The 23,415-nt window shown below is 45.7% G+C and overlaps 1 protein-coding gene across 1 annotated transcript in view; it reads right to left on the reverse strand.

Annotated features, from left to right (window-relative positions):
* The window catches only part of GLRA1 (glycine receptor alpha 1), a 242,693-nt gene that overhangs the window by 110,437 nt on the left and 108,841 nt on the right, over positions 1-23,415 (reverse strand). The window contains exon 3 of the mRNA XM_082256006.1: positions 21,832-21,899. Within this exon, the coding sequence (XP_082112132.1) occupies positions 21,832-21,899 (68 nt within the window). The remainder of the gene's footprint in view (positions 1-21,831; positions 21,900-23,415) is intronic.

Below are 23,415 nucleotides of genomic sequence, written 5' to 3' on the forward strand. Positions count from 1 at the left end.
GCAGGTGTGAGGAAGGTGGTTCAGGCAGTCCGCCTAGTGAACCAGGTGTGGAGCTGAGCTGCAGAGGCTCCAGAGTACTGACAAGTGGAGCTGCTGGCAGATTCATCTTGAGAAAAACAGTTTTGTGAGTACCAGGAGATCTGCCTATGGGTCTGCCTAGGAGAGGGGACTGCTCCAGAGAGGTCAGGGGATCAAGGAGCTAGCTCACACAAGGAGTGTATCAGTAAAAGGGGTGCCGTGTAGTTGACCCCGAAGATTAGGAACAAAGGGGGTGCCAGGAAGGGCCCTGAAGTTGTTCTGCAGTACAGTCCAGTTTACCCTAGGATACAGTTTACCTCAGAAAGTTCATTCAGCCCTTCGTCACAGCTTGTGACAAACTGAAGCAGCGGCCTAGCCCTCAATACTCAGTGTTACTCAAGCTGTCCCAGCTTATTGTGCATAGTGTATAAAGTTGGAGTATCCCACTCATTCACTTCTCCTATCCAAGTTCTAAATAAAAACACAAAAACCAAAGCTACCGGACTGTTTCCTGACTGAGCTAAAACACTTGTCAAAAATGTCAAAATGTCATGTTGTTGCTAATGGTAACCGAGGGGAACCCGTAACCAGCAGCTCTCAAGAGAGTAGTGCTACATTTGGGGGCTCGTCCGGGATGTCACCCTGGGTTACGGACCTGGTTTCTAATGGCAACAGCCAAAGAAAATGTTCAAAATCGCCATTTTTGTTTACGGGACTTTGTTCTAATGTTCAATAAAAGTGTGAGGCCTGCTCTACAGGAGATAGGGAGAGTGGGATGAAGAGAAAAATGCACAGTGATGGTTGCCCGTGGCAAGGCAAAAATTACAGTCAGAGTCGCAACCTGTATCTACAAAAGGGGGAAGCTTCCGTCTGAGCTACAAAATGTATACTCTTGTGAAGTGCTGGGAGGCCAGGAAAAGGCATATTTTTGTGAAAAAGGACTGTATCTGCAGAAAAAGGTGCAAGTATGGACGGAGAAAATGGCGGCCAGGGGCACTTGGATCGGTGTGCTGGGGGCCGCGTGTGTGTCAAGACTACATGGAATGATGTTGACCGTGTATACGACAGCGGGACATTTATTCTGTATAGTGACAGTGTCAGTATTGTGAAGATAGCTGTTGGCCAAGCCGGGAAGGGCAGTGGAGCTTTCTTCCGAGAAGGGCAGTGGAGCTTTCTTCCGAGACAGTATGGTGATGGGCCTTGCTTGTACATGTGCTGGGAAGAGGACTGTTGATTAGGCATATGACAGCAGGACAATTCTTTGGACTGGCAAAGAGGGACAGCTAGCTAAAGGTGATGGAGGCGCAGCTGGGGCCCTGCTACAAGCAAGAAGAATGGATGCATGTCTGGCGAGGGACATGGTCCGCTTTGCAGTAACTTCCATATCGGCTGAGATGAGAGAGAGCGGCATTTGAGGGGTTACTGCACCGCGCAGGAAAGCACACGCTGAGAAGTTCTGCCTAGCAGGAGGAGCCACCGCCAAACAAGGAATGTCGGTGGAGTTGTTGTTCGTACCCAGCCAATCAGGAGTGACAAGGGAAGTCCATAAATTACTTTCTCCTTCGGGTGTGGCTGAGAGGGAGACACGTGCGAGGAGAAGCAACATGGAGATTGCCAGAGAGAGAAAGAACGCATCAGCGAACGTTCCACCTGCTGGTGGAGAACCTGCTGGGCAGACCCAGGAGTAGACCGGAGGGCCGAAGGCAACTGTCCTGTGAGATACAGGGGTGCAGATGGTGCCCAGTGGAGGACTGGCGCTATGCACCGGAGGAGGCATGGAGCACTTAGGCCTGGTATGTCCACAGTGTTTGAGTGTGACTATGCGGGTGCAAGCATTGAGCCAGTGTGGGCACTGCGGCTATCTGCTGCTGTGGGCGGAGAAGAGTGAGGGTCGACTCAGACAGCTGTGTGTGTTGTGGGAGACAGGAGTCACTCAGCTCTGGAATCCCGACTTCTCCGCGGAGGTGGGAGAGGAGTCGCCAGGGTGATGATGCAACTGGAGGCCATGCAATCTGGCAGTGGTTCAGTATATTCATCGCGGGAAGTCCGGTTGCCAGAAAAGGAGTGCATGCAGGTAGTACGGGCTGGGAAGTGGCCACCTGATGTGCCAAAGGCTGCAGCAGCAGGGACAAGGTCTGCTCTAATAAAAATTAAGGAGGAAAGATGGCCAGCGATGATCGGGGCTCCTTCAGCAAGTGTGAGTAGTGAGGAGGAGGCCGGGGCCATCAATACGGGGTCTCCAGGTTTTCAGAACCGATTTGGGTCCATAGAGGAAGGGATCAGTAATTGGAAACCGGAGGATGAGACTGAGTGGGACTGGAGATCTGAAGCTCGGAGCAGTTCGCCATGTCCTGACACAGCAGAGGCGCCTGATGAGGAAACAAGAGAATCCGTGGTGAGAGGGGAGCTTGCTCAAACTTTGGGGTTCTGTGAGGCCTGTGCCAGTAGGGTCCCAGATTTAGCCCCGCCCACAAACTATGCCCGGCTCGGGATCATAATGAGGCTTACCGCTCCCTGATCAGGTGTGAAGAGACCCCATTTTCTCCAGCTGGGAGAGGGAACTCAAAAGATTTTCAAGAATGCAGCGGTGGATGCAGAGGAAGGTTGCTATGGAAAACGGGTACGATTACCCTTATGCTCCACAGGAGATTATGTTGGAAGTTAAAGCAAGAAGAGAGTCTTGGTGTGATGAGGCCATCTGGGACTTTCTCTTCATCCCCAAGCCTCACAGGAACTCCAACAGGGCAGATCTCTGGGAAAAGTTCAACTCGGTCAAGACACAGTGTAACTTTGGGCAGTCCATCTATTTGGACCGAGTTGAGGTCCGCCGCCCAGATGGATCAGGCCAGGCTTGGTCGGTCTGCATTCGAGACAGTCAAGGGAACCTTGTTAGAATCCCTCATCCAGATTACTACATCTGAAAAGAGACTACATTACAGAAAAAAAATGACTGACTAGCCTGTTCAGAACTTAAACTAAACCAGCTCAAATTGCTGTTGTTGGGGCGTGTACCCCCTTTCATCACCCTTTGCCCCTTTCTATTCCTACAGAAGTGGGTGGAGACTGCTATGCTATGTCCAAAGGACTTAAAATTTAAAGGGACACTCCCCTTCAGAAGTTAGGACAGATCCCTTTTGCTGTTTGCAGACCCCTTGGGCCACCGGGCCAGGGTCCTGGATGCAAGAAAAAAAAATATAAAAGGGACTTTGACTTTGCAGATCCTTTGGACCATCGGGCTGGGATCTTGGATTACAAAAAAAAAATTGCTACACTTCCATCAGGACTACCTTTGGGCCAATGGGCCACAGCGGAACTATGCAGGTGACCACCAGAGAAAGTGGGCGGTGCATCCCCGAAATTTTTTGGTGGGGGGTGCTCTGGTGCCAGAGACCCCCGAAAAGAAGTTACCCCTGACTTTTGCAGGACTGTGGGTTGCTCAGGCTCCAGTAACCCATCCTGTTACAAAGGAAGAAGATTGCTGATAAGCTGCAGTAAGGAGATGCTGCACAAACTTTCTTCCATGGACTCTGCATTAGGTAGCCAGCAATAGGGCACAGATTCACCTTCAAGGGATGAAGATGAACAGCGTGTCAAGGCTGGGCCTGCAGAGAAGTCAGGGATTAGGATGAGAAGGGGTCTTGTCATCATTCACAGATCCTTGTATATGTGTGCAATACAGTGCCTTGCGAAAGTATTCGGCCCCCTTGAACTTTTCGACCTTTTGCCACATTCAGGCTTCAAACATAAAGATATAAAACTGTAATTTTTTGTGAAGAATCAACAACAAGTGGGACACAATCATGAAGTGGAACGAAATTTATTGGATATTTCAAACTTTTTTAACAAATAAAAAACTGAAAAATTGGGCGTGCAAAATTATTCAGCCCCTTTACTTTACTTGGTGGCAGAGTCTCTCAGGAAAAACAGTGTTGTGAGTACTCAGGGATTTGCCACAGGGTCTTCCTAGGAAGGGACCACTCCAGAGAAGTCAGGGGATCAAGGAGCTAGCTCACACAAGAAGTGTAAAGGGGGTGCCGTGTAGTTGACCCTGAAGAAAAGGAACAAAGGGGGTGCCAGGAAGGGCCCTGAAGATTGTTCTGCAGTACAGTACAGTTTACCTCAGGAAGTTCACTCAATTTTATTTCACTATTTATGACAAGGTGAAGCAGCGGCTTAGCCGTGACTAGCGTTATACAGTGCGGCTCAGCGTTACTCAGCGTTAATCAGTCGCCCCAGCTAATTGTGTATATTTATACAAGTTGGAGTATCCCACTCATTCCCTTCTCCCATCCAAGTTCTCAATAAAAACACAAAAACCAAAGCTCCTAGACTGTTTCCTGACTGAGCCAAAATCACTTGGGGAATGTTGAACTGTCATGTTGTTGCTAATGGTAACCCAGGGGAACCCACAACCAGCAGCTCCCAAGGGAGTAGTGCTACACAGTGTGTAATGTGTGTATGCATTTTGGCAAGTGCTCCACAAACTGTTGGCTAAAATCAAATCCTAGTCATAATGAACTCTAAGCACATGTAACTTAGCTAGCAACTTTTACCACCCCATACATACGTGTCTTGTTTTTTGTTGCCTCATCCTGGTGATATTTACATGTCACCGAATCAAAAGTTCCCCTTTCACAGAAAATGCCACAAATGAGTCATCTCTGGTTATATTTTACCAGTTTTCTCTGACAGCTGAGTGTGTCTGCATATGCCTCACTTAAAGGCTAAGTTCACTTTTAAATTTGCTAAATTCCAGCTCCTCTTTGAAACAATATATCATTTATGTACCTCTGTTGTAAAACAATACTCAATTTCTTCAATTGATACCTGTGCTTTTGCTATATTTCCTTAGAACGCTTTATCTCTTGCTTGTGTGTAGATATTAGACATAGAAGCCAGAAATGCTGGCCATACACTATACGAAAAATTGTTTGAAAAAGGAACGCTCGGCCGTGAGAGCTGATGATCGTACAATCATGTAATGATCGATAAATCGTACAATGGACCTAAGTGAATCAGTTTTTGTTAGTTTTTTCACATATACCTAGTGCAAACCGTTTGGACAAGAAACACATTGACCTTTCAATTTATCGTTCATTTGGCAGAAAATTTCCAAACTTGTCCTTCGTTTTTTTGGCTCAAAAACATCACAACCGATTACCAATTTGTGCCCATTAACTGGGCGAAAAATTAACGAACTGTCCAAATGACCGAATTGCGGCCAAATTTTGTATAGTGTATGGCCACCATAAGATGCAGGAAAGAATTCATCAGCTGACTTCATTATCATCATTAGCACACACCTGTGGCTGCGTTCCCTCCTTCCAGCAGATCCCAACCACCCCCCAACTTGGTGCACAGTTTATAATACAATAAACCTCCCTGGCGGTCTGATTATGTCAGTATTTTTGACTGTCAAAGCAGTACATTGTTTTGCATGGAAATTTGTTGTTTTGTTTAGTAGGCCTGTAATTCTTAGGAATAACTCACTTAAATCTGTCCAAACAAACTTCTAGTAGACATCCCGGGTATGCAGTGGCGTAGCGTGGGTTGTCAGCGCCCGGGGCAAGGTAAGTAATTTGCGCCCCCTACACAAATCTACTAGACCACTACACAGACCTACCTTATTCCTACACTGACCTGCCTGATTACTATACTGACACCTACACAGACCTACCTGACCACTACAGAGACCTACCTTATACCTACACTGACACCCCCCATACACTGACACCCACACTGACCCCCCCTCCCACACTGACACCTTCACTGACAACTACACTGGTCCCCCCCACACACTGACTCCCCCATACACTGACACCCCTACACTGACCCCCCTTACACTGACGATGTCACTGACCCCCCCCCTACACTGACCCCCCTTACACTGACGACATCACTGACCCCCCCCTACACTGACCCCCCTTACACTGACAACTTCACTGACAACTACACTGACCCCCCCCCTACACTGACCCCCTATACTGACCCCCCTTAACTGACCACCCCTACTCTGACCACCCCTACATTCCCACATACACTGACAACTGCACTGACCCCTCCCCCTACACTGACCCCATACACTGACACCCCTACACTGACCCCCCTACACTGGCCCCCCTACACTGACCCCCCTTAAACTGACAACTACACTGACAACTGCACTGCCCCCCCTACACTTACCCCCTACACTGACACCACACACTGACTCCCCTACAATGACCCCCCCTACACTGACCCCCCTTAAACTGACAACTACACTGACCCCCACTCATACACTGACACCTACACTGACCCCCCAATACATTGACACCTACACTGACCCCCCCCATACACCGACTCCTACACTGACACCTACACTGACCCCTACACTGACCCCCCCATACACTGACACCTACACTGACCCCCCCATACACTGACACCTACACTGACCTCCCCATACACTGACCCCCCCCCCCCCATACACTGACACCTACACTGACCCCTACACTGACCCCCCCATACACTTACACCTACACTGACCCCCCCATACACTGACACCCCCCATACACTGACACCTACACTGACCCCCCCATACATTGACACCTACACTGACCCCCCCATACACTGACACCTACACTGACCCCCCCATACACTGACCATCACCATACACTGACACCTACACTGACCCCCCATACACTGACCCCCCCATACACTGACACCTACACTGACCCCCCCATACACTGACACCTACACTGACCCCCCCATACACTGACCAACACCATACACTGACACCTACACTGACCCCCCATACACTGACCCCCCATACACTGACCATCACCATACACTGACACCTACACTGACCCCCCCATACACTGACCATCCCCATACACTGACACCTACACTGATCCCCCTATACACTGACCCCCCCATACACTGACACCTACACTGACCCCCCATACACTGACACCCCCTACACTGACCCCCCATACACTGACACCTACACTGACCCCCCCCCATACACTGATCCCTACACTGACCCCCCATACACTGACACCCCCTACACTGACCCCCCATACACTGATCCCTACACTGACCCCCCATACACTGACACCTACACTGATCCCCCCCCCCTACACTGACCTATCTCCCCCCTCCTATGTCCACTTCCCTGGGCTCCCGGGCAGGCAGCACATCACTCAAGTCACCTCTTTCTGTGTCCAGACACTGGGGACTTGAGGAGACGATCTGGAGCAGAGGAGAGACACAGCGTGTCAGCAGCAGCAGCCAGAGTGGAGGCAGCCGGTCCGGACAGCAGGGAGAGACTCCAAGAGCGGTGCTGCACATGCACCGAGCCGCCGGCTGCCATCTTCACCCATGACCAGCCCCGCCCCGCCCCCTGGCCGCACATGACAACTTCAGTGTCCACCGCTGCTCGTCCTGCACAGTAAAGGAGCCAAGTGCAGGAAAGAGCGGCCGGGCTGCCGGACAGGGCATTGTCACAAATAAAGGAATGCGGGACACTATGATCTTGCGGATGGCGGGCGTGGGATGCGCCCCCCTAAATATTGCGCCCGGTGCCAGTGGCCCCCCCCGCACCTCCCACGCTACGCCACTGCGGGTATGATAAAGTGTGAAACACGAAATCATAAATTATAATATAATAATAATAATACATTTAATTCAATAATGTAATCAAACCAAAAACACAGAAATTTTTCCAAACAAGGGTGCAATATTACTAGTCACTGTAACACTAGACAGTGCATATTGGTTTAGTAAACATCCTGGGTATGAAAATTTTTGAAACATGGGACTGCACAAAGTTCAACGTCACAATCGGGACAATAGTATCTGGTTTCCTTTCTGGTTTTCTTTCCACTGTCATCTTGCTTCAAGCAACAAACCATGCACATCCTTGTAGGTGCTGACTTTTTCTCGGTTGGTGGGATGTAGTCCATGAAGTGATGACCAATCAGGCGTTCTGGGTTGACAATGCCAACAGCACAACGTCAAGCTCTATTCACAGCCATTGATGGTGTTTGGTGGTTCACAAAGATACATTCGGCAACTTTCCAAATGATGTCAGAAAGAATCACAGGTTTGTCACTCTTTTTTTTTTTTTAGCAGAATGTAGGCATTCCACAAGCATTGCTCAAGAAGATGTCTGAAGATCTTCTTGTAGTACTTTTGCTGTTTCCTCATTGTTGGATAGAATATCATTGCTTGGTCGGCCCTGTCGACACCTCCCATGGTGTTATTGTAGTCTATTACAACTTGTGGCTTCATGATTTCTTTCCCACCTTTTGTGCGTACCATAACAGTGGAGGTATTATTAACTGTACTCATTAGGCACACATCTTTCTTGTCACGCCATTGCAGTGCCATCATTTTTCCTTTCTGCCAGGCAACCATTTCTCCAGTCTTCAGCTTCTTATTGCAAATCATTGGCGGCATGTCTTGCCAGTTAGCCCTAAAAGTTTTTTAGGCATCTGTTTTGTTTTGCAGAAGAAACTCAAAGTTCTAGAGATGTATTAAAGTTGTCGGTTGTTACGCAATAGCCTTGATTTAGCAATGGCTCAATGAGTGAAAGAACGGAAGATGTTGCCATTCCATAGTTGCTGTATTTTGGATTGAATTTTGTTCCTTTTCCAGTGTATATGACTGAATTCCAAATGTAGCCAGTTGACGATTTGCATAACATGTAAGATTTTACACCAAATCGTGCTCTTTTAAAGCAATGTATTGTAGCTAGCTTAGCCTTCTCTTGTAGGCCATTAGACTTTGATCTATGCTGATATCTCTTTCTGGCACATAGCTGCGTTGAAAATTCTTTAGAATCATTTGAGATACTTCCCAAATTGTCTTTAGTTTTTGTACAGGATGAGTAGTTTCATCCAATTCTTTGTTGTTTTCAAAGTGTAAATATTGAACGATCAGGGAAAATCTGTACTCTGACATGACTGTGCCAAAAAATGGAGTGGCAAGTAATGTATTAGTCGTCCAATACCACTTCTGCAGGCATTTCCCCACCACTCCCTGAAGTATTATTAGGCCCAGAAATATCCAAATGTCATCTGTGGTCACTGGCTCCCACTTTCTGCTTCTTGGAAACTTCTGATGCAGAGTAGCTAATTGTTGCTCTTTGTACCGGTTTGTCTCAGTAACTATTTTTTCAATAACCTCATCAGTCAGAAATAATTGTAAGTATGCCAAGGGGTTGTCATGTTCAACATCTACGTTCATACCAGATGCTCTAGTAAATGAGAATCTTGGGGCGCTGCCTGATCCGTACAGCAGTTAATAAAGCACCAAGTTCGCACATCACTGAACTCTGTCGCAGAATCGTTGCTGTTGTCACTTCCAGTGTCTGATGATGAATTTCCCCACGAATCACTATTGCTCAATTCTGCAAATTATGCTAATTCAAATTCACTGTTTTCTAGCTGGTCTAAAACCACTTTTGACCTACAGGGATGATTTTTGGATGCCATGGACTTTCTCAAGTTTCCAGGCAAAAAGAACAGTAAAAGTGTAGGCAGGGCATTGGACAAAGCACTAGGGACAAAACTGAGGTAAAATGGTTTGACACAGTATTGTAATCCTAACAGATTACAATGTGCAATGCGCTCACAGTGAAGGGAACCCGGAAGACGGATGCTGGCATCGGCCGGAGGACACAGCTGGAGGACATCAGGGGATCGGAGGGACAAGGTAAATGTCACTACAGGGATACTACAGTGTAACCCCGAGAGTGGCTCGGGGTTACCACTTTTGTTACAGAAAATGAACCCTGAGCCACACTCGGGATTACTGCCAGGGAGGTTAATCAGTGATCACTAGTCTCACTAAATACAGACATTTTGATTTTTCTCTTAAATTCATCTAGCATAGAAATGCACATATGCATTTGCCATTGCAATTCTAGAGAGGTGGTACCATGGGTGGGATTTGAACTCATGACCTAAGTGTTGCTAGCTAAGAGTGCTAAATATTAAGCTACTGTGCTGAGTACAAAAATACCTAGAATATAAAGAAGTACCATGATTACAGAATGAATATATATATAAATAGAACTCAACATTTTCATAAAATATGAAATAGAAATTAAAAAAAGTTTGACATATATAGAATAGAGATATAACTCTTACATAAATGATAATATTAATATCAGCGAAAGAAGCAAAATAAGTCACATCTACTATTTTTTGCTGATTTAACAATGATCTTGCATTTGTATTTTAGGACAATATAGATTTTCTTGATCTATGTTCATTCATCCATTCATCATGGTACTACTGTATATTATATTCATAATTCTGCTTGTCTCAATGGCTTAGTGGATAGCACTCCCACCTACAAAGACTCAGATGATGGGTTCAAATCCCACGCATAGGGTCACCTGCTTACATTTTAAACAGCAGAATATGCTGAAAATAGGCAAACACCTAATTGCCATTGCCACATCAGCATGGTGGTTTCCATAATTTGCATGCAATGGTATGTTATTTAGAAAAAATATTGTTGAGTGGAAATAAAATAATCAAACACTAGTGAACACACAGGTGTTAGCATAGTTGGCATTTGAACTCATGACCTAAGTGCTTTTTGTTCATGAGCGCAGACTACTAAGCCAGTGTGCTGCCTACAATTAGACTTGCATAATAGTTTAGTATGATTAAAGAATAAACATCGATAATAAGAACGCTATAGTCTCTTAAAAAATAAATGTAACATAAAAAAAAAATTAACATATAACAGATATGTAACTGTAAATGATAAATACATGTAACCTCATGGAATAGCAGACATTACCCTGTAATAATCATTCAGAACATTATTCGTTAGCAAAAGAAGAAAACAAATTATGCACAATAATTGTAATATAAATAAGGCCCTTTCACACTTATGTGACGCAATTTTACCGCGATTTTGAAAGCAATGGCAAGGCTATATGCCTCAAAACGCATTATAATCGTGGCAAAGTAGTGCAGGAACTACTTTGAAGTCGGTGCGACTTCAAAACGCACTGATATGAATGGGGCTCATTGAAAATAATGGAAAACGACTTGTCATGCGATTTTGTGGTCCAAAATTGCTGGAAAAGTCGCACTAGTGTGAATGGGGCCTCAATAGAAACACACGAGGTAGAGCACACCCCATATTTAGTGGCATACATGTACACACATGATCATAGCTAAATACTGCAGTGCAGTTTCATATAGGAAACTCGTTGGCAATTGCCAGTTATGGAACGGTGACTATGCCGATTTGGAATTCACTAATGCATATTCGCCTATTTGTACTTAATTTTCTGTTCACATGTTCACCTAGTTGAGGTCAAAGGTGTTTTAATTGGGAATAATTAAATGTAGAATGACTACTTCCTCTCCTTATTCTTATTGAATTAGGCCCATAGTGTTTGGTAAAGAACAAGAGACATTTTATTCTCCTTTTATATATAAAAAAAAGTCAAGCAGTTTAACAAATATATTTCACCTTTTCTCCTTGCCTACTGTCCGCTGAGACCAGTACAGGGTTTTCAATTATTCTGTCAGTTCAAATTTTCTTCTGGCTACTGGTATCCCCAGCTTAACTTGTCCATGGTCCCTAGACTCACAGCTGGCCTACAGCATTTTAGGGAATGCACAACTTAAGGGTTGCTAGGGATGATTTTTTTGATTCATAGCAGAAAAAAAAAAGATGTAGCTCTCCATGTTTCTTTCTGCTTTTTCCCTTTCTGAATATGTACAAAATCTTAATGGGTACCCAAAATCTATTTTTCAGTATGTTTATCATAATGCCTCACTGTATACAATTTTCTTAAGTTGATCATTTTTTGAGAATCTATTGCAAATTTTCCTACCTGGAGATCCTATCTGTAGTAGCACCTCCTGTTGAAAGCCGGAAACACAAAGCCACTACCTCACATTTAGTTTTAGTGTTGTCAGCCTGCCATGCATGCTCTTTGGTTTGGCCATTGGGTTGCCTATCAGGTCTATCAGGTAGGCATCCCAACGGGCAATTGAAGAAGTTTGCATTGCAGACTCACTATTTTGCCTAAAATGTAGATAATCCCAAAATCTATTTTTTAGGATGTTTGGCATTATGTTTCATTGTATATAGATTTCCTATGCAAATAATTTTTCACGAATCTCCTGCAAAGGTTCTCCAGCAACAGCAATTTTCTGTTTCAAGCTAACATCATTAAGCAACTGCCTTGCAAATAGCAGCAGCTTCAGCCTGCCCTGCACATTCCTTCAGTTGGCTGTTGGATTGCCTATCAGGTCTGCAGGAAACATGTAGTTTAGGTCTTTTCATACAGAATGAAAATGCCCCTAAGGTCACATATAGAGCAGATGTAATGAGTTTCCATCCAGGAGGATTTTGTTCACAGCATTCTGAGCTCTGGCTGTTTTTAAAGACCTCACTTATGCCTACCATGACCACAGCTGAAAAAATTGCATTTACTGATTTTAACCAATTTAGTGCCTGTAGTATTTAAGGTGTGAAGAACATAGTTTCGTCAAAACGCACAGCTGCAGTCATGATAGATAGTATGTCTTTCCATGAACCAAAACCTGCAAGGTAAATGTGATGAACTGAATTTAAATAATATGAATAACATATTTCAATATTCCAGGCCTTGGTTCTTTATACAGTGTGCACAATTATATATGTACAGGGGAACATCCATACCTGCTAACTCAAAAATGGACACAATCCCTCAGCAGCACATGCATTAAGGGTCAGTGCAGTGTAGTGTACATGTACTGCCTGTTATTGTTGTAGTGTGTTAGGGTGCCATTTATGATTGGCACAACAACACACTGCATAGTTACATATACATAGTTACTTAGCTAGTCTGGTTGAAAAAAGTCCATCTAGTTCAACCAATACAATCCTATATACACAAACCGACACCCACAGTTAATCCAGAGGAAGGCAAAAAAAAAAAAAAACCCAGCATGATCCAATTTGCTCCAGCAGGAAAAATAATCCCCCAAGAGGCAATCGGATATTCCCTGGATAAACTTTACCTATAAATATTAGTATCCAGTCATATTATGTACATTTAAGAAAAAAGTCAGGTCTATATCTAGAGATTTACATCTCTTTTCCTCCAGACATAAAGAGTGCCCTCTTGTCCTCTGTGATTCACATTACATTGTGGATCATGTGTTACACTGCATTTTATGGCGCTTTTCCACTGCATAGAACCGTACCGGCTCGGCACGCTTTTGTGCTTTTCCACTGCGGTACCGCATGGTATAGGGTCGGAACGGTTCGGTACGGTACTGTATAGGTTTGCTTTTCCACTGCATGGAACCGAACGGTACGGTACCGAACGGTACGGCTCTGAAAAAACAGTACCTACTCGATTGTGGTTCCAACAGGTACCAAACTGGTACCATATCCCACAATCCTTTGCATGCAGTCACTACTAGCCACTGATTGGTCAGAGAATCACACCCACCCCGTTGTTATCCCACCCACTTAACTTTAGTACTACTTTAGTGGAAAAGCAAACCTATACCGTACCGTACCGAACCGTTCCGACACTATACCATGCGGTACCGCAGTGGAAAAGCAAACCGGGCCAAGCAGGGCCGAGTAGAGCCGAGCCGGTACTAGCCGGTACTTGCAGTGGAAAAGTGCCATTAGAATCATATGGAAAATCACTTTACCACAACCCACAGATCTGAATGGTCAATAAAGGGTCACTCCACTCAAAAAGAATATTATTTATAGCTGGTGGCTGCACTGTGGAGTCAGCTTATGGTGTCTCAAAGCCTTGAGTTTCTGTTCACCTAGGAGTTTTAGATGTTCCCATCCACAGTTGTGTGTTCCATTTCCTCTTCTGCACTATATAAAATAAATCAAAACTCCAATGGGGATAGAAAGACCCCTTTATAATGGCTATAGCAGGTCTGCAAATCTGGGAATCCAGCACAGACATCTCACCAACATAGTGCCTAAAGGCCCGTACACACGATAAGAAAATCTGTAGGGAAAATTAGTCCGACGACCGATCTGCCGATTTTCGGATTGTTAAGGCCCGTACACACGTACCGATCGTCGGCCGAAAAGCTTCGGCCGACGACCGATCTGCCGATTGTAGGCTTGTTAGTATGATGCCTCCGACAGCCGTCAGCGCACATTCTGCCAACAAGAATCTGTCATGCAAGCATTAAAATTTTTGTATGCCGACACCAGAGCGGCCGATTGTTCGCCAGTCAGTACAGAATTCGGCCGACAGACCGCAGATTTGCAAGACTGGGCATGCTCAGAAAAGAAAAAACACAGGGAAAGTTAACCATTACATGACATCACTTCTGCAGTCGGCTGTAGTCGGCGGACAAAATTCTTGTGCTGTCTTTGCACTTTTCAACAGACACCGACAGCCCGGGGACAAAAGACGGCCGATCGTTCGCCGACGATCGGTACGTGTGTACGGGGCTTTAGTATGGTGCTTTCGACAGTCAACTCCGACTTTTCGGCTGACAAAATCCTGATGTGCAGGCTATATAATTTTTGTCGTCCGTAATACAACGTCCAATTTTCATCTCATTAGTACAGATTTTGACGGAAAAAAATCTTAAGAGCAAGACTAGGCATGCTCAGAGATGAAAGAACACATACAAAGCAATCCAACACATGACATCACTTCTGAAGTAGAATTCTGTCGTACGGGAAAATTCGCATGAAAATAACCTCCTCACTTTCCACATCAGACTAACATGCCACAAAAAACAGACGACAGATCGTTCGATAATCTGATCGTGTGTACGGGGCTTAAGACACAAGAGAAACTGTTTGGTGGTTTACTTTTCCAGCATCCAAGAAATACTTAAAAAAATGTTTTAGGTGGACTGACCCTTAAATAATAATTACTCCAAATGATTATTCACGAAATAATGATTACACATTAGGGACAGAATGTAATGGGTGCTATCAAACCTTTCTTGTCTTCCAAATGATATATGCAGTTTAAAATGATTAGCTCTGCAGGGAATATTTTTTTTTACTGCAACTCGCAGCTGAATTAAGTGCCTGGTCTTATCTTGGGTCCAACTTGTGCTGATTTAGTTTTCATTTACTTCAATCAATCAGTCTTAAGAGAGTGCAGGCTGAGATAGTGTTATAATGAAGAGTCTCACAGACTCAGTAGGCCAGTAATCTGTGAAGAGAGAGCAATGCCCTTATTCCCGCGAGGCTGTGAAGTCAGATGGCTCCAGCAAACTAATGCTGAGATGAGAGGGAGGGGTACAAGTGGAGCTAGAGAAGCTGATTCTTTAGTTAAAAAAAAAAAAAAAGGAAAATTTTTGTTTATTACAGGTACTTATTTAACGCTGTGTTTTACATATATAATATACATTCACATCAGTTCCTGTTCTCAAGGAGCTTACAATCTAAGATCCTTAAAGTGGGGTACACACTATAAGAAAATTGGGCAAATGATCATCTGATGTTTCCCTGTTGTTTCACAGCAAGTCAGAACACAAGGAAGTAAAGGATGAATAAGAATGGATTTTTGTAAAATCTTACCGTAAAATCCTTTTCTCTTAGCTCATTGACAGACGTAGTCCTCGGTGATACAGCACCTTCGGGTTATGTTGCCTCCACAGGAGCAGGACTAGACAGGAAATTAAAAAGCTCTGGCCACACCCTAGGGGCAGTCCCAGAGGGTATATCCTCTCTCTCTCTGCCTCAGCAAATCAGTTATGTGAAAAAGCAGTCTTTAGAGATTTTAACCCAACCCAACTCAAAAAAACAGAGGGGCGGGGACTACGTCTGTCAATGAGCTAAGAGAAAAGGATTTTACGGTAAGATTTTACAAAAATCCATTTTTCTCTAGCGCTCATTGACAGACGTAGTCCTCGGTGATACAGCACCTTCGGGACGTCCCAGAGCAGTATCACAAATGAGGGGTGGGAAAATGAAAATCAAATCCCAATCTAGAAGGCCCAACCGGTGCCAACTAGAAGTTTACAATGCTCATCCTTAATGATGAGACTCAACAAAAAAGAGAAAAAATTTTTTTTTTTTTTTTCAAACAGAAAAAAACCCTCGAGGTAGACCACCGGTCTCCTCAAATTGCGGCCTGCAAAACCTTGCGGCCAAATGAGGCATCCGCCGATGCCGTCACATCAATTTTATAGAATTTTGTAAAGGTATGTACCGACGACCAGGTGGCCGCCTTACATACCTGGACCACTGACGCCTGATGGCGAAAGGCCCAGGAAGTACTGAGCGCTCGAGTGGAGTGCGCCCTAACAGGGAACGGAGGACTCTGACCCTTAATAGAATAAGCCTGTACCACCGTCTGTCTAATCCATTTGGCAATGGTCGCAGCAGATGCAGGCAAACCCTTTCTGGGGCCATCCGTGATCACAAATATACCCTGATTGCCCGAACCACATCTAAGGAATGCAACGCATGTTCCCGATGATGCTTGGGCTGAGGACACAAGGAAGGTAGTACAATATCTTCATTCAGATGAAAATCTGAAACCACCTTAGGAAGAAAAGATGGCTTAGGATGAAGTACTACCTTATCCCTATGAATCACTAGGTATGGGGACTGGCATGATAATGCAGCCAGTTCTGACACCCTGCGAGCAGAAGTAATAGCCACCAAGAAGGCCACCTTCTGGGATAAAGTAAGCAAGGGAATCTCCCTGATGTTTTCAAAGGGAGGTTTCTGTAGAACCGACAAAACCAAATTAAGATCCCAGGGCGGTAAGGGCGCGCGGACTGGTGGAGCCAGGTGCCGCACCCCCTGGATGAAATTCCGCACCAAGGACTTGGTAGCTAAAGGCTTCTGAAAGAAGATTGCTAATGCTGAAACTTGACCCTTGATGGTGCTCAAGGCTAGCTTCTGCTCAACCCCTTGTTGCAAAAAGGCCAATATTCGAGTCACCGAATAGGTACATGGAGGAAATCCTAAAGATTCGCACCACGCAATATAAGTCTTCCATGTGTGATAATAGACCTTGCTGGAAGTCGCTTTCCTTGCTTTTATAAGGGTAGGAATGACTGAAGTAGACAAACCTCTGTCCTTCAGTACTTGGGTCTCAATGGCCAGGCCATTAAAACCAGCGACTGTAAAGCATGATGGTAAATTGGTCCTTGAGACCACAGACACTCCCTGAGACGAAGTTCCCACGGAACGTCTGCGACTAGCATGTCCAAGTCGGCCAGGCCGGCTTGAGGAGGCCAGCCTAGAATTTCTAGGACCACTGGCGCTGATAGAATCTGAACCAGGCGTCCCTAGAGGTATCTGGCCCCGACCATCCGAGAAAGTCTGGTCGTTTTCTGTTCCCACACATTTATCAGATACCTGATTGTTATCAGGAAGGGTGATCTTTTCTGGTTGAACCTCAGGGACCGAAGTCACCCGACTAGAGGCTACTTGGCCTATCTGGTCAACCAGATCCGATTCCTGTGAGGTATAGGGACTAATCTTAGGAAAAGGTAAAGGAAAAGATCTATTCAGGGAACGGTAACTACCGCTTCCTGTAGTACTTAAATGTTGGAAGGGAAGAATCGCACCGGTAGTAGTGGTTGATGCTCGATCTAATGTCCTGAATACCGGTGAAAACGTCCCCCCACCCTGAAACCGGGTGGGGGCGCACCTTCAGGCTGTGTACTCCTTTGCTTCGGGTTTGGCTGGGTTGGTCCTCTGCTTGTCCGACCAGCCCTTCTTGAACCCTCCTGGAGGAGTCTTGCCTTTCCCGCTTGTACCAGCCGGGCGCCCTTTATGGGCGGTAAAGAAAGGTCCTCGCTTGTTGCGAGGTCCCTTAGCTTTAGCAGCCTGTGGCAAAAAAGTGCTCTTGCCCCCAGTGGCATCCTTAATGATTTCATCTAGGTTGGCCCCAAATAGACGATTCCCCTGAAAAGGGAGATTTGTCAAGGTCTTTTTGGAACCTAGGTCAGCTGACCAGCATTTTAACCACAGCACACGTCTGAGGATGACCGCTGACATAGATGCATGCCCTAATAAGGGAGTAGTGTCCAAGGCTGCGTCACAGATAAACTGTAGCCCTTGTATAATCTGTTCCATCAAATCAGATGTTTCCTGGGGAATATCTTTTCCCCTAAGGTCTTGGCGTACCATACTCGCCCATTCCGTAAGTGTCTGGGAAACTAGACCAATAACAATTACTGGTCTAAATGCTGACCCTATCAGAGAGAAGATGGTGCGGGACTCTGCTTCCATCTTTCGATCCACCGGATCCTTAAAGGACGAAGTGTCCTCCACTGGGATAACCGTGGCTTTATTCAGCCTGGAAATAGGTGGATCCACCACTGGTGGTACCGTCCATTTCTTAATGATGGATTCCTCAAACGGATAGCATCTAGCAATACACTTGGAAATAGTAAAGGTACGTTTAGAATGCTCCCATTCTCCTTTAATCTGATTACCGAAACACTTGGGTACAGGAAAAACCTTCACCGTTTTGATGGGCTTATTAGTACCAAAAGGAATCTCTGTTTCAGTTGCCTCTGCCGGTAAAGCCTCAAGTTTTAAGGTTTCCTGCACTGCCACAACTAGTGCGTCCACCAATGCTTCTTCCTGAATTATAGCGGGAGAAGAAACGTCCTCCTCACTGTCTGAGGGGGCTTTACCTGAGACAACAGCCCTTGCAGAGGAACCTGCAACTGCAGTGACCATCTCTGAATCTGAGTCACAGGTGTCAGATAGTATAGGGGTAGGCGGGGGTCGCTTCCTTGACCCCCGTCCCTGACAGGCCGCCTCCACCCGAGCCACCATAGACTCCAAAATTGCTGTAAATGACTCTACACTCTGTGCACCGGCGGGTCCCGTGGCCCCCTCGAGGGAAACAGGTGGGGGAATATGTGTGGCAGGGTCCATGATAATTCCAGTCACTTCCTGGATAATATAATTCAAAAATAAAAAACTTTTTTTTTTTTTTTTTTTTTTCAGACCCCCAGCGCCACAAAAAGCCCCTTAGTGTTACCTGCTAGGGATCCCTATCGATCGAGAGAGAGAGAGATAGACCCCCAGGCTCACCACTTGATGCTCAGAGTTTAACTGCAACAGGTTACAGCGCTGTCTTGACAAACAGGAAGTCTTTTGGCTGGCTGCCCAGGAAGAAAGGAGGTGGCTCCGCCCCTCTGCACACCTTCCGGCGCCTCCCCTAGCTCCACGAGGTGTTTGGATCACCTCAAACATGGCCGCCCCCATGCTGGAGACACGAGGCTACGCCAAAATGGCGGCTCGTGCGATCCAGCAAAAAAAATGGTGGCGGCCTGTACTGAATAGCGGTGTGCTGCAGAGCACACAACACTCTCTCTGCATGGGGATTTGGCGTGGTTGGCGGTACCGGCCCTGGCGGACCGCATGGCCATTCGGGAGGCCTGCTAATAGCTGGAGATCTGATTAGGAAGGCAGTCTACATGTCCGTGGCTTCTGACTGGTAGGTAGCTTATATTTATCACCGTAAGATTCCCAGAATGCCACTGATTACAATCTTTTTAACATGTATACAATTAGATTGTTAGCTCCCAAACCAAGCCTCCTGGCTTTTTGCACATAAAATCACACTCAAAGTAGGAGGATCTGTGTCATTTATAGGATAGAGAGGGACTCTATCTTACCATACAGAGAGGGGCCCGCGTTCACCACAAGACCCGTCAGGGGAAAAGGGGGAACATACTACTCACCATACCGGAACCAGGCGGGCACCAACTCCTGACAGTACCCCTCTCCACCGGGGCGGGAGGGCTGTCGACCGATATGGACGCCGTGACTCATGGTCTTTGGCGTTTCAGCGAGACGTTTAACTCGCGGGGTCAGTCCTTTAATGGGACTTTGTCGCGGCCGACCCAGCGCGGAGCTATGGCCTGCACGCGCTCATAGGCTGAACTGGGGTGACCACCGGATCTCAACATCCAGCCCGTCGCCCAGTTCAGCTTTCTTGCTTGAAGATCTCACAGGAACACTGGAGAAAAAAAGCTGTCTAAAAAAATCTTTTAAGAAAAAAATCTTGCCAGGACCTAAGATCCCAGCAAGGTATCTAGGTCCTTACTCCTAACTAGACAGAAAATAACTGATTTGCTGAGGCAGAGAGAGAGAGGATATACCCTCTGGGACTGCCCCTAGGGTGTGGCCAGAGCTTTTTAATTTCCTGTCTAGTCCTGCTCCTGTGGAGGCAACATAACCCGAAGGTGCTGTATCACCGAGGACTACGTCTGTCAATGAGCGCTAGAGAAAAATTCTCGTATAAAAAAGCCTTTTTTACTTTGTTTATTGTTTCTGATCATGCACTTTCGTTTCTGATTTTTCTCATATGAAAATCATACGAAAACTGTACACATTAACCACTTGCCGATTGGGCCATAGCTGAATGATGGCTACAGAGCAGTTGGCTTATTCTGGGAGGGTGTACAATGACGTCCTCCCAGAATTGCGCTTCCTGTGCACCCCCTGAGGAACGCACATGGAAGTGTCAGTGCTTGCCAGGTTCACCAAACCCAGTGCATCATGGATTGTGGTAAAGGGCCAATGACAGTGGCCCTTTACCACGTGATCGCTTCGTCCAATGATGGAGCAATCAATTGTCAACAAACTGGCGCATGTCGGGTTCAGCTCTCTCCTCACATGCTGTACACAGCGATCAGTACAGCATGTGAAGAGAGGAGGGAGACTGTGTATTGCTCACCCCTGCCTCTTCTGTGCTTCAATCATTCCTCATTCATGCCTCATTAACGCCTCATTCATTCCCATCTGTGCCTCATGCATGCCTCATTCAAGCCCATCTGTGCCCATCCATGCCTTATTCATGCCCATCTGTGCCTCATTCATGCCTATCTGTGCCTCATCTGTGCCCATCTATCATTCATGCCCATCTGTGCCTCATTCATGCCCATCTGTGCATCATCCATGCCTCATTCATATCCAACTGTACCTCATTTGTGCCCATCTGTGCCTCGATCATGCCCATCTGTGCCTCATCTTTGCCCATCCATGCCCACATGTGCCTCATTCATGCCCATCTGTGCCTCACCCGTGCCTCACTCATGCCCATCTGTGCCTCATCCGTGCTTCATTCATACCCAACTGTGCCTCATTCATGCCCATCTGTGCCTCATTCATGCCCATCTGTGCCTCATCTGTGCTTCATTCGTGGCCATCCATGCCACATCAGTGCTCATCCATGCCTCATCCATGCCACATCAGTGCTCATTCATGCCTCATCCGTGCCATATCAGCGCTCATGCAAGCCACATCAGTGCTCATCCGTGCCACATCAGTGCTCATCCATGCCTCATCTATGCCACATCCACGCCACATACATGCCACATCTGTGCCACATCCATGCCACATCAGTGCTCATCCGTGCCGCATCCATGCCACATCAGTGCACATCCATGCCACATCAGTGCTCATTCATGCCACATCAGTGCTCTGTTCAGTTATTTGCATTGCAGCAAAATAAATCAGAGTTGTGGTTTTGTCCTTTGCTTGTAGATATATGTATAATAAACTGTATATCATATTTGTTTTTCACTCTTTCAATACTGGCCTCCTAAAATTGCAAGTTGTCTGGCTGTGTGCTTTCACTAATTCTGAGGTCACAGGCATACAGTATACAGTAAATGAAAGTTTAAAAAAACATCAGACTATTATTTTTAGACTTGATCCAAGTCCATAGTAGGAACTTTGAATTGGAATGAATGTACAGTAGACTGCAGTTGGAGGTACTCAGACATACAGTAGATAAACTGGTGGATTTTCTGAATTCAGTTGTGAAATGTTTTTTTTTTTTACATTTTTAGCTCTGATGACAGACAGTTTATAACTCACCATAGTGGTTTCTGCAATAGATCCAAAGCTGTTTATGAAGATGTTGCAGCTGACATTTACCGCTGGACCTGTAGCCAAACAAAAAGGCATATTGATAAGCAACAAGATATTTGTAAAATCTGCAACTGTTCATATATATAGTCATAAATATACAGTATCTACATGTTGTATACAGACTGAATATTGGCTGATAACTAAGTCATCCATAGCCCACTCTAACATTGGATGCCAAAGCTTATTGACCAGCTTTGGTACATCCCCTCCACATTCCCAAATATTATTAAGCTGTAAAGGGTAAACATCTCATACCAATATCTACCTGAAAAAATACACACCAAACCAGGTCAATTTTCAGAAGGATGTTTATTACAAATAACCTATATTGTTCCCAGAAATCCTTTCATAAAGATAAATAGCTTACAATGAAAGCCAATTATATGACAAGAGATGACTAAATGCCCTAATATACCTAAATATCTAATGTACCTAAGCCTAAGAAAAATCTATTATAGCGGCTAGCTGTCCACTATAATTTAGGGCATTTTGACAGACGTGCACTACAATATAATGTGATAAAATGTATGTTTTAATGCACATTACAATAATGCACACAATGCAGTGCTGTGAAGAACCATTCATTTTAAATGCATCCCAGCACACGCAACATATTGTGTAGTATGTTGCGATGCACTGTGTTACAAAAAAGGACATGCCTGATTTTATAGTGCATTACGGTGTGCTGCCAGTCTGATGTATAGGCTGCCTTGTTTTTAGAAGTTCAGGAAGTAAAAGGGAGGCTGCAGAATGCAACAATGCCTGCAGGAGCACCTGTGCTCATGGGCGTCCGCAGAACTTTTTCCAGGGGGGGGGGGGGGGCATCATTTTAAGGTCAGCCATGCTCTGCCCCTTTTCAACAATAGCATGAGGGGGACGGGCTTAGTCATTATCACATAAAGCACCGGCATTCAAAAGTCTCAGAAACCCGATGCAAAAGCAAAGCTGACCCTCTGTTTTGGGTTTGTGCAGGCGGCCCATGCATGCACGTGACGTCAGTACATGCTGTGATGTCACGTACTGTGCCTCTGTGCACAGCACCAAAAATCTCCTCAATTTCTTGCCCCATCCCTCCTGGAATGATAGCACCAGGGCCTGGGGCTCAGGATAGTGGTCCGTGCAGCTGCTGATGTCAGTCACCACACAAGCCGCAACTCGCGCATATTTATCTTTAAAGGGGAAAAATAATCTGCTCTTTACCAGTTTTCAGAGCGCTGATCGCTGCTCATGTGACCCGCCGCCTCTCTCCTCCTCTCTGCCTCTCCTCCTCCCCTCCCGACTGACGTCAGCGGGGAATCCTCGGCCCCGCCCACTGCAGGCAGCTGTCAGATAAGGAAAGGAGAGAGCTGGCGGGTCACGTGAGTGGTGATCGGCGCTCTGAAAACTGGTAAAGAACAGCTAATTTTTTTAATACACAGTCACAGGGGCATGGGCAAACAGGATTATTTAAACAGACAGACAGGATAGTATAAAGTGGCTTAACAACCACTTTAAAGGGGAAGTTGAGATTCTGGGGAGATTCCCCTTGCT

This window comes from Pelophylax lessonae, assembly GCF_965119305.1.
Source record: "Pelophylax lessonae genome assembly, chromosome: 4".
Classification (NCBI taxonomy): Eukaryota; Metazoa; Chordata; class Amphibia; order Anura; family Ranidae; genus Pelophylax; species Pelophylax lessonae.